The sequence below is a fragment of the Botrytis deweyae genome (assembly GCF_014898535.1).
Source record: "Botrytis deweyae strain B1 chromosome Unknown BDEW_015, whole genome shotgun sequence".
Lineage (NCBI taxonomy): Eukaryota > Fungi > Ascomycota > Leotiomycetes > Helotiales > Sclerotiniaceae > Botrytis > Botrytis deweyae.
In genome coordinates, this window is record NW_024066222.1 from 1 (window position 1) to 16876 (window position 16876).

General features: G+C 33.8%; 4 protein-coding genes across 4 annotated transcripts; 1 reads left to right on the plus strand and 3 right to left on the minus strand.

The window, feature by feature from the left end:
• Positions 1-4963: 4963 nt before the first annotated feature.
• Positions 4964-5629, minus strand: EAE98_006714 (uncharacterized protein; the record flags this gene model as incomplete). Its single annotated transcript, XM_038954337.1, has 1 exon — positions 4964-5629. The coding sequence occupies one exon, from the start codon at positions 5627-5629 to the stop codon at positions 4964-4966; it is 666 nt and encodes a 221-aa protein (XP_038809017.1).
• Positions 5630-6674: 1045 nt separating this feature from the next.
• Positions 6675-8705, plus strand: EAE98_006715 (uncharacterized protein). Its single transcript, XM_038954338.1, has 3 exons — positions 6675-6929; positions 7001-7188; positions 7260-8705. The coding sequence occupies exons 1-3, from the start codon at positions 6810-6812 to the stop codon at positions 8479-8481; spliced, it is 1530 nt and encodes a 509-aa protein (XP_038809018.1). The 5' UTR covers positions 6675-6809; the 3' UTR covers positions 8482-8705.
• Positions 8706-12013: 3308 nt separating this feature from the next.
• Positions 12014-14683, minus strand: EAE98_006716 (uncharacterized protein; the record flags this gene model as incomplete). Its single annotated transcript, XM_038954339.1, has 5 exons — positions 12014-12097; positions 12182-12310; positions 12367-14031; positions 14102-14347; positions 14417-14683. The coding sequence occupies 5 exons, from the start codon at positions 14681-14683 to the stop codon at positions 12014-12016; spliced, it is 2391 nt and encodes a 796-aa protein (XP_038809019.1).
• Positions 14684-15847: 1164 nt separating this feature from the next.
• EAE98_006717 (uncharacterized protein) lies at positions 15848-16713 on the minus strand (the record flags this gene model as incomplete). Its single annotated transcript, XM_038954340.1, has 3 exons — positions 15848-16371; positions 16466-16537; positions 16644-16713. The coding sequence occupies 3 exons, from the start codon at positions 16711-16713 to the stop codon at positions 15848-15850; spliced, it is 666 nt and encodes a 221-aa protein (XP_038809020.1).
• Between the last annotated feature and the right edge of the window lie 163 nt (positions 16714-16876).

A 16876-nucleotide genomic window follows, 5' to 3' on the forward strand; every position in this document is an offset into this window, starting at 1 on the left:
ATTTTGAATATATTAATAAGAGATTATTTAAAGAATTATTATTATAATAATTTATATTTTATAAATTTAAATCTATTATTTTAAAAACAAAATAATAATAATTTATTAATAATTTAAAATTAATAATATTTTTAAAGATTTTATAAGATTTTAAAATGTATATTCACAACTGTGTATAGAAATTTATAAATAGAATAAATTATATTTTTATTATTAAAAAGGAAATTTTGTTTAAAATAAAATGATAATAAATTATTTAATTATTAATTTTTTGAATTAATAATATTTGATAATAAGTTATAATATTTTAAAATATATATATATATATATATATAAATATAGAAATTTACAAATATAATATGTTATATTATGTTATAAAAAACAGTCTTATTTTTAAAGTATAAAATATCAAATTATTAATAATTTTAATCAATAATATTTATAAGAAAATATTAATATTCTAAAATATATAAGTAAAAGTAAATAGAGAAATTTATAAATCAAAGAAAATATATAATATTATTAAGAAAAATATTATCTTAATATGAAATAAAATGAATAATTGTTAATTTGAATCATTAATATATTTTAAGAAATTATAATATTTCAAGATATATAAATTAAAATAAACATAGAAATTTAAAACTATAAAAGATTATATTATATTATTAAGAAAGTTTTTTTTTAAATAAAATCAAATAATTTCATTCAATAATTTCAATTGATTATTTTTTTTTGGAAAATTATAATATTCTAAGGTAAAGAAAGAAAAACGAATATAGAAATTTATTAATATAATAATTTTTATTATATTATCTAGAATCTTTTATCTTTGAAATAAAATAATATTGAATCATTAATAATTCAAAATCATAATATTCTTTAGAAAATTATAATATTTTGAAAAATATAAAGAAAAATGAATGTAGAAATTTATTAATAAAATAAAATATATAATATTAATAAAAACAGATTTTTTTTCAAAATAAAATAAAATAAAATAACTAATAATTCAGATCAATAACATATTTCAAGAAATTGTAATATTTTAAGAAAAATAAACAAAAAAATATATAGAAATTTATTAATATAATAAATTATATAATATTATTAAGAAGATTTATTTTTGAAATAGAATAAAACTGAATTATTTAATAATTTCAAAAGATAATACTTTTTTAAAAATTATAATATTTTGAAATATATAAATAAAGATAATTATAGAAATTTATTAATATAATCGATTAAGCTATACTAATAAAATAGCAATATTTTCCAAATAAAGATTATAATATTAATAACTCATATTAATAATATTTTATAAGATATTTATAATTCTCTAGAAAATATAAATAAAAACAAATGTAGAAACTTACTAATATAATAGATTCTTTTATATTATTGAAAATGTAATTTTTTGAAATAGAATTATACTCTATTGTTTATATTTTAAATTGATAATATTTTCAAAGAAATTTTAATATTCTAAGATATAAGCAATACTGAATTCAGAAAATTGTTAATAAAATAGCTTATACTATATTGCTTAAAACTTTTATTATTAAATTAAATAATAAACATTAATAATTTAAATGAATAACATATTATCAAGAATTATAATATTTTAAAATATATAAGTAAAGATAAATATAGAAATTTATTAATATAATACATTATATATATTATTGAAAACTTTTATTTTCAAATGATATTTAGGTTGATAATAAACTTAATAAATAATATATAATAAAAAATTATAATATTTCAAAATACATAAGTAAAAATATATATAGAAACTTATTAAGATAATAAATTATATTATATTTTTGATAAAAAATTTATAAACATCTTTAAACTATTAATAATTCAGATTGATAATATTATATAAGATATTATAATATTCTCAAATATATAAGCAAAAACGAACATAGAGAATTATTAATATAATAAACTTTATTATATTATAAAGAATCTTTTATTTTTAAAATCAAGTATTATTTCTAATAATATTAATATTACGGGTATTGATACGATGTAGAATCGACATCGGGCTAATTATTAGTCCGAAAGCGAAGAGTTTTTATATATATATAACTTTAGGAAAGAGGTTTCGAAGGAATTAATAAAAAGTCTTATTCTTAGACCTACATCTATATTATACTAGTCGTCACCTTGTATTGATTCTAACAATTAATGATTTAATAATTTAAACAAATAGCATTTCCTAAAAATTTATAATATTTCGAAATATATAAGCGATAAGTTATATAGAAACTTATTAATATTAAAGATTATTTATTTTCTTAAAATTTCTTGATTTCGAAATCAAGTATTATTAATTATTTCTATTATTAATGTTTCTTTTAGTAAGGATTTTTAGAATTCTAAATGTATTGTTTTAGCTTCTTTATTAATTATGTTTTTTATTATTCGAGATATATAAAGATATTTTGTTAAAAAAATCAAAATTTTATACAAAAAGTATTCTAGTTATTATAATCATACCGACTTTTTATTCGTCGTTTTTAGTTGCTGATATGATCTAATCCCTTATTAGTCTAATCTTATCAAAAATTTAATAATAAAGCTTCAATTATCTTATTCTTCATCACGCTAAAGGAAAATGAAATACTTTAAAGTACTTGACTATTCTAGGATACCTAGTCACTTTAATAAGTCACTCAAATGATCATACTAATTATACTTAGATACTCATTAATAAAGATTGTTATAAATATCCAGGCCTGACCAATCTTAACGAAAGTCTAAATCCAATAACGAAGAGCCTTATACATACAGCTCTGAAATTTGCTACGATGTTTGATTGCTCAATTCTAGACTCCAAAGTAGAGACAAACAGTAGGAAGTGATATAATGCTATTGAGCCTAAGAATACTTTTCATTGTCGAATTCACATTTAAGCAATCAAAAGTGTCATGAGGCTATGAAAATTGAGAACCTGACTGTCTGTATCTGGAGCCTGATAATGGCGAGTATTGGATTCAATATCTTAGACCATGGCAGTCATTCTATATGCTCTCAATGTACATCGAAGCTTCTCTGTGACTACCCATCTATTACACTTAATAGTCAACAAAGAGACATGGATACTATCCCGGTTAAGAGAAGACACATGCATCACCGGATACCAACGGATGCTACAAAGCTACCCGATATATGTATCCGAATAATCACTCGACCAATTCTGATATAGCCGGATGGATATGTCTTTACTAACGTTGTCTGGAAGTGAGCTCATGATATAGGTTGCGCAACCACACTTGCATTGCATGGCTTCTCCTGGGCCGATGCCAACTGCTGTGTTGGTGTGTGCGGTGGGGCCACATTGTCAGAGTAGCCACCACAAGAAGTTCTAGAATGTCATCAGTATAATTATGGTATGTCGTCTGCATGAACCAATCGGTGCTGCCGCTGTGCGACGACTTGGAATAGGCTCAGAAGTCTATGCAATGTCCTTGCAAGTGGATATTTTCCGGTCATCTTGAAAATCATCAGATGGTAAGAAAGGCTTTAATCATGCGAGAATGGCTTACGGGTGATTATGGATGATAGCCACAATCCTATGGCGTAGTTAAAAATCCATTCAGCAGTTAGCCAAGGAGAGGCAAACAAATTAGGAGGATCTTTCATTGTTCACCGATGAAACTTGGCTCGTATGCACTTGATTTTAGCCCAAAAAGCATTTTGTAATGGTGCATACGTTAGTGTTGCATTGGGTTGGTAAACAAATATGTTCTGCCGTGAGCACTTGGCACTTGGCAGATTACATACAAAATATATCCTAGTCATCCGATTGTTCATCAACAAAAAGTCAGCTTACTCATATATTAATCTTCGGGAATCGTGTTACCCAAGCTCTAACGTGGCAAACAGAATGACACCCTTCCTTTTGAAAAATCCTAGCTACAAAGTTGCAACGAATGCCAAGATCTTTTTGTCCTACCCCGCCTTCCCTCGGTACTTGAGAAATTATCCCTTGAACTCGTAAGCGATAAATAAGCTTCTAGATCTATGTAAGATTTCCTTCAACGCTAATGCTACTATGTTAAGACATGCATTTACGATAGGGTGTGGGATATATTTATTTATATGTTGAACTAGCTCTCCTCAGAAATCCTTCAACATCATGGTGAAAGCAATGTGAGACAACTAGCTCATCAGGAGAGGCAAGACATACTGATGCTAAGCATTTAAGGCAGCAAAAGGGGGAAGGGGGTGTCATTCTTTTCCTAGGCAGTTTTAGATGCACGGTTTAATTGCTAAGGAGAATGGACCCTTCTCGGAGGCGAACCGAGTTTGTATAACACAGGAAACAATCAATGACATACACGTCTAGAAAATTAACAGTCAACCATCAAGATACTGGTGATACAGACCAAAAGTTGTGTAGATTGATGTTGTCAATCTTTTGAGGTATTATGAAGTATCAACCTATGTTCAATCTCAAGTTAAATCAATAATGCTTTGTTTCTCCTGCCAGACTACAACATAGAAAATGCCTTTTGAACTCAAATGACCAGCTAATCTCCTCAAAACTAAAGTGATGAAGCCACTGAGATCATAAAAATCAAAATCTAGATGTCAACCGTTCCAGAAATCACATGTTAGATAGAACAATAATTTTTAAAGCAGATAGGTATAAATTCCAAGCAAGCTAATAATATACATAAACCCCCAAATCTAAAATGAAAATCTTTAAAACCACATCTCTAAACTCCCCAAAACAATCTGCGCGAGCAGTAAGATATAAGCCATCTAGAAAGAAAGCAAAGCAAGAAGGTATAATAAAACAACTGCAAAACCCCCTCTCCCCAACAAACGGAAAATGAAAACAAACAAACACCCCTTAAAGAATCAACGAAAATTCTTCCCCTTAAATATTGCACAACAAGAATACATCCTCCACCATCAATTAAACCTCATACCATATGCATACTCCCACTTAGTAAGAGAAAGGCCCAACAAGATTCCCATGCGACTTTCCCCGACTCGTCAAAATCGCACTAACATTCTTCATCGCACTCTCATGAAACTCCTGGAAATCAAAATCCACACTGAAACAAGCATAGATATTCCACAACCAACTGCTAGAACTCGATCCAATAGCATGCACATCCATGATATCCCAGGTTCCTCCAAGAATCCCTGGCGCGCCAGTCGTCAAGTTGAAATAGAAAGGCGCGTCGGCCATTTGGAATTTCTGGAAAAACCCAGCATTGTTAGGATAAGTTTTCCACTGTGTGAGTTCTTCGGTGATGGGATAGACGCCTGCGCCGGGAATACCGCCTAAGAGGTTGCGCTTTGCGCCGGGAGTGAACCCGGTACCGGTGACGGATTCGGGAGCAGTTCCGAACCAAGAGGTCACGAGGAAGTCACCAATGATGGATTTGAGATCGGAAACCGAGGCGGGAATGATGGCAATGGAGGTGGAGACTTGATAGTAGGTGCCTGCTGGGCAGGAGCAGGGCTGAGGAGTCGGTCCGCAAGTGGGAAGCTTGGGTGGGGAAGGGGTGGGTCGAGACTTGGATAAGGAGTCTACGGTGGTTGCAGCTGGTAAAGCTAGGACCGAAGCAATGAGAGGAGCGATTGCGAGGATAGAGAAACGCATTTTGATTGTTTTTTGATTGCTACTTTAGTGAAGATTGGATTGTATGAAAAGGCTTGTAGAAGACTTTTGAAGTGTTGATTGATTGTAGTGAATTCTGTAGGTAATCTGAAGATGGTTCTGGAGGATGATATTGCTAGAATTGCTGTGCTATTGTGCTGCTGATGCTTGAGATAATGATGATGTTGTTGATGATGATGAAAAGGAATTTGACATCTGGAAATGAAGATCTTCTTATACATTTTCGAACACAACAATCCCATAGCCACAAGCTCTATCAGCCTTCCAAAACCTCACGACTTCACAGTATTCACTGGCGGCTCCGAAAAGTCTTGTCTCAAGCTCAAAGCTCAAAGCTCAAACGGCAGAGAATCCTACAATTAGATTTTCGAGAACTGTGCCCCACGTGGATGACAGCGATGTAAGTTGGGGAGTGCATCAAAATAGATCCTACAATTCCAAATCCTTGGTTCAGTATCCCACTTTAGGTCATTGCTGATAGCAAAGCCACTCTGATGGCAGCTTAACAGGGGCTGAGATCTCGGTTTTCACGTGGATGACTGCATTTCTGATCGTACCTTACAGATGTCAACCCATTCATTCGGTGCTGAATCTGAAATTCAAGAGCCAAGAGCTCAACCACCCTGCAAGCCATGTGCTGGATAGACTTGTACGTCGTATCTTACTCTATTAGGCATGGTAGCAAGGCTGAAAACGTGGTTGAGATGCATGGTGAGAATGATCGGACGCTGCATGCAGCATGACTCGGAGATCTATCCGAGACGCAGGTGCTTGGAAAATTGAAAGGATTGAGCCTCAAAGCTAATGGATCCAATATTACGAGTGACTTTCGTTTAGTTGTGAGTCTTGCCAGGGGCTGACATCGCTAGTGCTTCTTCATCTGACAAGTAAGCGAAGGGGCGACACAATTTTTGTCGGATCCGGTGACCGGATATCTATCGACCGACCGGATATGTGGATTATTATCTTACTATGTAGCTTATTATAATCATATTGACTCCATTTCAAGATGATAAGCACTGGATTCCGGTTTGCTTGCTCCGGTGTCGTCGGATTAGATATATCCATATTCTCTTGGTACTGAGAATATCATGACAGATGGCATATAAGTTTGGTCCTTCCTGGTATTCTTATCATCACTATCGATCATTCAGCAGATAAAATGTTTCCAAATACTCTTATTGCAGGGCAATTTGTCATCGCAGTTGTCTTATGCGGCTGTTTTATTTTCAGAAAGCCTTTGACGGCGACCTGTAATAATATTCTTTCAAGGGTTCTTAACGTAAGTTACTGCGCCCCAATAACATCAGATGTTCTTTATTTGTCATGGATATGAGACTGATTGAAAAATAGTTATACTTGTCATATCGATATCCTGTCAAGCATGTCGAATTTGGACATAGACTTCCAGGTTGCGATTATGAGTTCCCCAATGGTCAAGGAGACGGTGCAAAATTCCTTTATGGAAAAGAAAACAGCGAATTATGGGGATCAAAATATGGTTCTATCTACCAAATCTGGTCAGGCCATAAACCAGAAATGTGAGTGTACCATTTGGATTTTTATCCGGACCCAAAATCAAAAGAGGGCTAAGTTCTAATGTGAATCATAGTGTGCTCACTCAAGCTGCCGATATTCAAGCCGTCTTCAGTGACTCAGATAAACATTTCAAAGCTGTGAACAACAATTCCGGATATTTGTTAGGTCAAATACTTGGTCAATGTGTTGGATTGATCAGTGGCCAGCAATGGAAGCGTGTTCGCTCTATTGTTGAGAAACCATTCCATCGTAGTATCACTCCAAGATATGTTCCAATGATTGAACAACGAACTACTTCATTCTTTCAAGAACTTTGGGACTCTAAAGATTTATCGCGTGGACTTATCGACCCAGCAGATGATCTGAAACTTCTCCCATTCTTGATTGTGGCAGAAGTCGTTTACGGGAAGCTAGCTCCAGATGTCGAGTCCGAGCTCCGTGCCCTCGCTCCGATCCGAGAATCCTTCTTCAAGCACGTTATCTCGGGTGGGCTAACTCGTTTTGAATGGTCAGCTTACCTTCCTACGCAAGCAAATAAAGACCTTGCAGCATTTAAAGAACGATGGATTGCATTCAACGAATTTGCTTATCAAAGAGCGAAGGAACAAGGGCTCAATGCCCCCATCGTGGACTTATTCGCCGCAAAAGAAATGGGAGAACTAACCGAGGATGAAATGTTGCATACTCTTGACGAGATGCTATATGCAAACCTTGATGTCACAATTGGCGGTGTAAGCTGGAATCTTGTATTCCTTGCATCTGACGTATCCGTTCAGGATCAATTACGAGCGGAATATCAAGCTGCCCAAAAAGAAGCCGACGAAAACGGTTTGACGCTAGAGAAGTACCTGTCGAGTAGTACAACCTTCCTCGCTGCTTGTGTATCTGAAGCTTCTCGTCTACGCCCTCTCGCCGCATTTTCTGTCCCGCAAAGTATTCCCACACCAAGAGTTGTCGGAGGTTACGAATTTCCGGCTGGAACAAATTTTGTAATTGATTCATATGCTTTAAATATCCGTAACTCATTCTGGGGGGAAGATAAAGCCACATACCGTCCAAGTCGTTTTATGGAAAGAACCGCAACTCAAGCACGATATAACTTTTGGAGATTTGGATTTGGTCCAAGACAATGCATGGGAAAATTTGTGGCAGATACATTGATACGAAATATCTTGGTACATTTGGTAAGAGAGTATGATTTATCATTGTTGAAAACCGAAGAGTGGCAGAGAAATCCTGAGATTTGGATTAATCATCCGGATATGAAGTTGAGGTGTGTGAAAAGAGAAGGATGAGCTTTATGATATCGGCGCTTTGATGATTGGGCAACTAAGCTGCATTTTCTGGTGGCGTATCTTGTGTCCCTGAAAGTCATCTTGAATGTATAGAGTTCGATATGACATTGAAAAAGATAACTTGGCGGGTATCTTTCAAGCCACATTGAATAAAAAATCATCTTTCAATCAAAATTCCTTTGACCTTGTCGTATTTGATCTGTGCTTGAGATAGTATCTGTACGAAAAATAGAGAATGGTGCATGTATTGAGATCAGTGGTGAAGATGTGCACATGCCCAGAAAGCAAAGTACACCCAATTTCATAACTAGCTTCCAAAACCTTAAATTTTAGTCCTCATATGATTTCTTCTCAAATATACATTCTAATTTTTTAATTTATATTGTTTTATTTATATTTCCACCACCAATACTCCAATTTAATAAATAATTAATACAAAATAATTGCAAAGACTAGAGAACCTAAATACCTTGCCGAATAGAAAGATCTATCTACTCCTTCTTCTAAGAGATCTATTAGAATCCCTAAATCGATTAAAAAAGTTTTAGATATAAAGCAAACGCTTATTTCTAAACCAAATATTACCGTTCTATTATCTAAAAAGTCCAAGAAACTTTTTCCAAAGAATATAAAACCTTAGAAGAGTATATTGAAAAATAAAAGAGCTTTTACTGCCTTTATTGTCTTTACCGCCAGTTTTGTTTTTCCTATAATTCCTCTTTCAGAGCCTTTTAAGATTAGCTCTTCTTTGCCTAGTATACTAGTATTGCGATATCGATCTCCTCTATATAAGCTTGTCTTCAATTCTGAAATAAAGGATATAATATATAATATATTCTATCGATTCTCCTTTAAATAATATATCGATAAAAAAACAATTTCTACAATTTATAAAACTCTCAATATCAATAATCCCTTTCGAAAAAACTTTGATAAACTTTCAAAAGATATGCAAAAAGAAATAAATGAATAGATAGATATTAGATATATATTTATAAAGAATAAACCAATTTTATAACAATAAATAACTTATACAAAACTAATAAAGAGGAATAAAAACAAATTTAATAATATCTTTAATAAAAAGGAATAGAAGAATATTTTTTGTAATTTTTATATATAAAAACACTTTGATAAAAAGTATTGGAATACTACTAGAATAAAGATTTATTATATTTGTTCTGAAAAGTATATTTCTATTCTTTCTATTGATAAGGATTTAGATTCTAAAAAGAAGTATATTCGATATATAAAACTAGATTCAAGTTTAGAAAAAGATATAAATAATAATAATAATAAACTAAATATCGAATTAGAAAAGGAGAAGAAATATATAGAGCAAAATACTGTAACGAAGAAACAGTTAAAGAAAATGGATGTTTAAAGAAAGGGTAATTTTAAAGCAAAGAAGCTACAAAGAAAGGTTTCAGAATGTTAAAAATATTCAGAATATAGATATTCTAATATTAGTTGTTGTTATTAAATCTCTAATACTAAGAACTATTATATAGTATTTATTAATAAGCAATTTGAATAAGTAAAGCACATTATTAGAAAAACTAATAATATAATTATTAATCTCTCTCTATATACATAAATTACTGAATAAACTGCTAAACGGAATTATACTGTATTTAAAATATATAGTAATAAAAAGAAAAAAAAGGAAAAGCCCGTTTCTGCTTCTACTCCTATTCTGATATTATAGCCTATTATCAATATCCATTAATCTTCTCCTTCACTATCTCAATAACTATATCTTTCATCCTGAATTTATTATCAACAAATACCTCCCTAAATACTATCACTATACCTGTAAATGCCTAACTAGATATCTAATAGTCGATCTACAACTCTATCACTCTTTCAAATAATACGAGTACCTATTTTTTCATTTTTATATACATAAGAAGATTCTCAAATTTTATAAGAATATAATAAATGGTTAAATACTAAAACAATGGATCTTAGTTGGAGAAAGGCAATTAATAATATAATAAAACTAGTTTACAAAAAATTCCTTACTTTGAAGTAATTAAAGATTATTAATACTATTTTTTTTCTTAATATACCAACTAAAATTATTATAGATATTAAAAAAGACATTAGTATATTTAAAGTATATTATAAAAAGGCATAACAAAAGGAAGCAAGTAATGCTCTTCTAGGATTAAGAAGCTAATAGTTTAATAGTCAATAAATAATGGATATCTATATTTTATAATGATTTAAAATAATAATTTAATAATTAACAATTATATAAAATAAGCTTTTAAAGACTCTAAATAATAAAAACAATATTATGGATATATTCCATAATTCAAAAAGTAAACCCTTACCCTCATAGCTGTCTCTATACCTATATAATTCTCTCTGATTGCTTATTCAAAGAAATATTGATAAATATAGTGTTTTGAATGTTCAGCACAGTAGTAATAACGAATTAAACTCTTCAAATCTTTAAAGCTTGATTTAATAGAATATAAATTGAAAGAATATAATAAAAGATATCAAATTAAAATGCTATATTCTATTATTGCCTTCTTAATCTTATCTACAAAAGCATAATATACAAATATATTATTTATTAAAATAACAAATCTTGATTTAGGATATAGATTACAAAGAGGTAGAATATTTTCAATAATGAAATTAGAAAAAAGAGTAGTATCAAGTATATTTAAAAAGGTAATTGATATAATATACCCCTTAATTATATATACCGGTAACACTGAAACTCTTATGCAATCTTACAATTACCTTTATACCTTTATTTTAATCCCCTTTTTACTATATCCATACTTGCAATTCCTAATACACTTATCGCTACCAGATTCGTTAATGCAAACAATCTGATTCTATTAAAAGAATTACATTTTATCCATCCAATTATCTTTTAATTCCCTATTCCTCTATACTGCCTCTACTACTAATTGCTTTTGTATAAAGTCTATTCTCTTAATAGCCCTACAGATCGTTGATTGGTTAACCTTTACATTAAATATTTTTTAAAGAAAGTTTGTAATTTTGTTTTGATATAGTTATAATAATTTGTTATAAACCTTTTTTATTGCTTTATCCATTTCAGATATAATAACATTAATAGATCCACCAATATACTTTTTAATAGATTTCTTTTTTTCAATTCAATTCAAATAATATCTAATTATTCTAGTAATCGTTTTATAGGTTGTTACAAGCATTTCACAATAGTTTGGGGTAATGAATCTTTCTCGATGCTCTAATACGTACTCAATTCCACTAATATCATCTAGATAAAGCCGGGGAGCCATGGCAAAGACTAATTTTTATATTAACTTATAGTACTAACTTATAGCTTCAATTTGATATAAATACTATTTGTATTGGATATAGTGTTATAGAGTTATTTGTAGAATAAATTAATTATAAATTGTGTTGAGGTTAAATGATGTAAGGACTAAAATTTAAGGTTTTGGAAGCTAGTTATGAAATTGGGTATATTGTAAACGAGGAATATCTCCCATCCTATTCTAATATGATTTGAATACTTTTATTGCCAAAACTCGTTGTAACTCCAATCATTGTCCACATTAAATATACCAGCATCTGAAAAATCAAAGATGTCACCCTGAAACTAAATTGAAAATATTTGAATTAGTATTGATGTTATAAAAATCACACGAAAATCCATTGAATATGATAACTAGAAAATATTTACCTGATTCGCATCAGCCGCAAAAGTGGCTAACTGATCTACATATCCTGGCTGGGAGGTATAAATGGCTTGGTCCACAGTAGACATTGGGATATCCACTGCAGGTGTTGCTCTGATATTATTCTTACTATCCTGTAAAAGAATTAGTTTGATTTTCCCGCTTGCACAATCAAGAAGAAAATGCCTACCTCTTTCAGTTCTGGATTGTTGGATGGAAGTTTCATTTCTTCATCAGGAAAGGATTGTAGCAGCGTCTGCCTGCATGCTAACAATGCTTTCTTGGAACCTTCGTGCATCAAATTCTCTTTTAGATTCGATGTACCATTCGCTCGTACGGATTGCATCGCCACAGAAAGAATGAGAACATCTTTGAGATCACTACCAAATTCCCCCACTCTCTTAGTGAAGCCTTCTAGTGTACCTTCTACTATCCTAGTAAGCCTGGCTTTTGAAAAATGTGTATTTGTTGCTGGAGGGCTAGGTAAGGTTGTTGGGAATTGATTGGGTGTAAATCCTGGACTGGGCTCATTGCTTTGAGACCCTGATGCAGATGCTTTGATATATTGACAGATGCTCAAGACAGCGGCTAAAACGTCGTTCTTGCAACAAATTTGAAACATTGTCCAATGCAAGTTTGTACTCAACAAATCCAAATCTGCCACTGAGGGATCAAAATAATCTTGATAAGAAACAATGGCAACTGACGATTCCAAACAAATTTGTTGCATCTCTCGGAATAATGGATCATCTTGTCGCTCTTCCCATAAAAGCAATCGGTAAAGATTGAGAAAAGGTCTCCTCAGATATATATCCAATAAGACACAATCTAATAGATGAGAAGGAGAGCGTTGAAGTGTTCCATCTAATTTGAGTGGTACTGGAACACGTCGTAAAAGTTCCTCCAATTTCCTTCCTTCTCGAACAACTTCTGTAAGATCCATATTAGGACTAATATCTCTGATAAGTGAAACAACCTTGAGTTGTTGCGCCAACGACATGGCTAATGTGACCTGGGCGAGAGAGTCGGTCCATTCATATAAAGGCCTTGAAGGAGGAAGTTCAGTTGTAGATTCATCAAAATCCGCATCATTCAAATTTGCTGGAGCCAATTGAGTAAAGTCTATGTCAGGAACAATACTGGGCATGCTCGCAGCCATGGATGCTTGTAGGTCCATTTGAACAATTGTTGCCCAAAGTCTTCGTCTTAACTCAGCATGAAACGGTGAAATCTTCTTAAAGTCCGCTGGTCTCAAGTGAAGTCCCATCACCATGGCAGAACGAACCAAAGCCCCCGTAGCACACCAGAGCTTATCTGAAGAGATAAGTTGTAGTTGTCGAGCAAGTAAAAGCAGCGTTTCGATTTGCAAAGTTGATATATCAATTGCCTGCTTTCGACTTAGAGTATCGGTCCAAGCCGCCACAAGCTCGAGTGATGCCATTTCCAAATACGTCTTCTGGTCATCGTCAAATCCCGAATCACTATCGAGGAACTTATAACAGATCGCTAGTATGGCCGTCAATTGAGGTAAAAATGGTGAAGATTGAAATATTTTATCGTCGGGAGAAGTCCAAAAGTGCGAGTAAAGCCGAAGGAAGGAGGGCACATGAAGGATCCTTGAACTCTTTTCGAAATTTTCAGTATAGATCTTCAATAACCTATCACAAACAGGTTTTCCAGGAAGAAACTCTCGAAGTTTTGAAAGAACTGCAGCACTTTCTTGGCTCAATGTCTCTTTTCGCATCCTGAAATGACTTTGAGATTTTTGCTGCAGATATTGAACATCTTTAGCAAGATTGATGATGGAAGTATTACTTGTTGCACTCTTGTTTATGAAGTCTTTTGCCTCAGGAAACTTTGAATGGTGTTAGTATAGCAATACATCTGGTAGAACAAGTAGGAATAGATCCAGGTGGAACACATGCCTGATTTAACAAGGTGATTCGATCATTTTGACCATGATATCTACTCCTCGACCCTTTCACAATCAAGGTGCAGAGTCCCGGTATCAATCTTGAAGGAGCATTTGTACGTTTCGAAACTTTATGAATTGGTGATGGCTGTGATGGTAACTTTTGAATATTCGATAACTTTCCCGTAACTTGAAGTAATTCTTCAAGCCTTGCGACACGGGATTGAAGCTCCTCAACAACGCCGACCCCACCATTGCCCTGGGAAGGAATCAGTATTTGCCATTGTTGAAGTTATTTGCAGTAATTAAGTTGTGTAGAAAAACTCACCTGAACAATGTTCGAATTGTTTCCTATGGTTGGTGCGAATTTAAGATCAGGAGTACGATCTCCTGGTGAATGTGTTGAAGGTCTGGATTTTGAAATGGATTTTGAAGGGTCGTGATTGTAAGTACATTCAGCTGGGCCACTAGGTATCTTGGTACAATTTTGACATGGTAAGAGTCGATCGCATTTCAATTTCTTTTCACGACATCGCAAACAAGAAACAACTGGTCGTGGCCGTTTGCGAGAAGAATCAAATCGAGTATCCTCCATTTTGTAAAGCTTTGTGCTCGGTGCTTGCGAATATAAAAAGGCAGATGGAGATACGGAGTACAACACAATGCAATGCTGCCAATCCTCGTGGAAGTCGTGATACCTCAATTTGGAAAGGATCTGACAGAGAGAGGGGAAACCGGAGGATTAAGTTGTTTGTGTTCACTGCTTTTGGATGGGATGAGATTAGTAGGCACGAACCCTTGAAGCCAAAAAAAACAGTAACCTTAGTCAGATTCTCGTGACGGCTAAGCAAAAACCCCACGACTGATATTTACAAATGCTGGATGGAATAAAATATAAGATATGTACAGTACAGTAAGCTTTGCGTAATAGCCTGTCGTATGATCGACCGGGGAACTGTGCTCACTCTTGTTTTGGAAGGAGGTGAAAGGTTGTTTGAGTCTAGCACTCTATAGTTGTATAATATATTGCTTACCCGCGACGAGCACGAGAGTGGTGGTTGCAGTGGCTACGAGGCTAGAAACTTTGCAGCAGTCTGGAAAGAGCGGTTTTCACCAGGATGGTGAGCCTACTCACGTAAATGCAGCTTCCTTCGCCTCTTACTTCCCGAGATACCCAGTTCCTCTAGCTGACTTTGAACAATGGTTGATATTCTGTCTCGGCCTGTGTCGTTGTGTAAAGGCACTAAAGCTCGGGTGTGGAGGAAATGAAGGGGCTGAAAAGCGAGACTACCTATTAAATTCTTCGTTATACGGAATAGATTCGCAAACCATGTCAGTATCCATTAAAAATATACGATTGACCAATAAACAGAGATATATTTATATACCTCTAACATATTTTGCGGGTAAATATGGGTAAATATCGATGATTAATTCATGTGGGCCTGGACGGAGACATGGAGCTGATATATTTGCATACTGTACCCGTATAATCATCAATCAATCCACAAGATTTGAAGAATAATCACAAATCAAAACGCATGATGAGAGATGAGAGGTACACGATGAATAATGTATTGTACAACGACTCAACAGTCAGAGCTTGGAGTCATCCCATCTGTACTACCGTCAGCCTACTGATTCCACCATTTTAGATCCATAGACCTGAAGAAAAGATAAGCTCGGCATCTGGGAAAAATGCTAATTACGCCGTTCCATCCTTCAAGCAAATAACGCAACATCCGTCCACTCGATAACTCTAATTCGCCAATACCGGAGTTTGCGAATCCCACGTTTTTTGCTCTGCTGCGTTAATAAGCCAGACGGCTACGCTTTCTCGTGTGATACTAGCCATCATGGCGACCCCCATACCTTTATTGCCATACACTTTAACGGGCTTTGCTTCACCCTCCTCCAGTCTGGCTGGTCTGGCGAGAACATAATTAATATCACTAGCCTTGATCTCTTTATCCACCAAGTTGTGATCATCGTATTGCAGATACATGTTTGACTTCTTCATCAACATTCGAAGTAAGAAGTGCATGTGCGGCCAACTATCCCCCACTCCAAAAGCCTGCATCACAACAATCTTGCGAACATCAAATTCCTTCATAACAGCAATTATATTGGCATTTGAGTCTGCCATAAGCCTTGGTGGAGAAATAGATGCAGCGAAAGGGCTATCGGATGTACGAGGAGCGCTCAAAGTAACAATAACAACGGATGGGATGCCGGTACTTGCTTCGAATGCAGCTTTGATATCAGCCTTATTGAGAGGGGTGCCTGTATTGATGAGAGTTAGTCAAGGTACTTCTTGATATCTAGCTTGGATGCAGTGACTAGTTTCGGCATTTGGGGATAAGATCGTACTTCTTACCTTTGAAAAGCTTCAAACCATCCTTGGCTTCCATGGAAGAGGGGTCTCGAACTAAGGCTGTCACATCATGACCTAAATATCGTCATATCAGCTATCGGATGTCAGAAGCATAAGAAATGGCGACATCGCTGATCTCTTGGTAGGCTACTGCATTCTTACTATATACGCATATACGTACCTCGAAGTAATGCTTCTTCGATTACCATCTTACCCGTTCTTCCACTACCGCCAATCACAAAAAGCTGCATACTTATGGAACGTTAACCTTCAGCTGACTTTTGTCTTCTTGATTTCTTATCCAAAGTTCGATTAAGGATAGAAATGTTGTGTAATATGTGGTGGGTGATAATGAGGTGGAGGGGGAGAGCTGGCAATGCAATCAACAGACGATATCTCTGTTTCCTTATATGA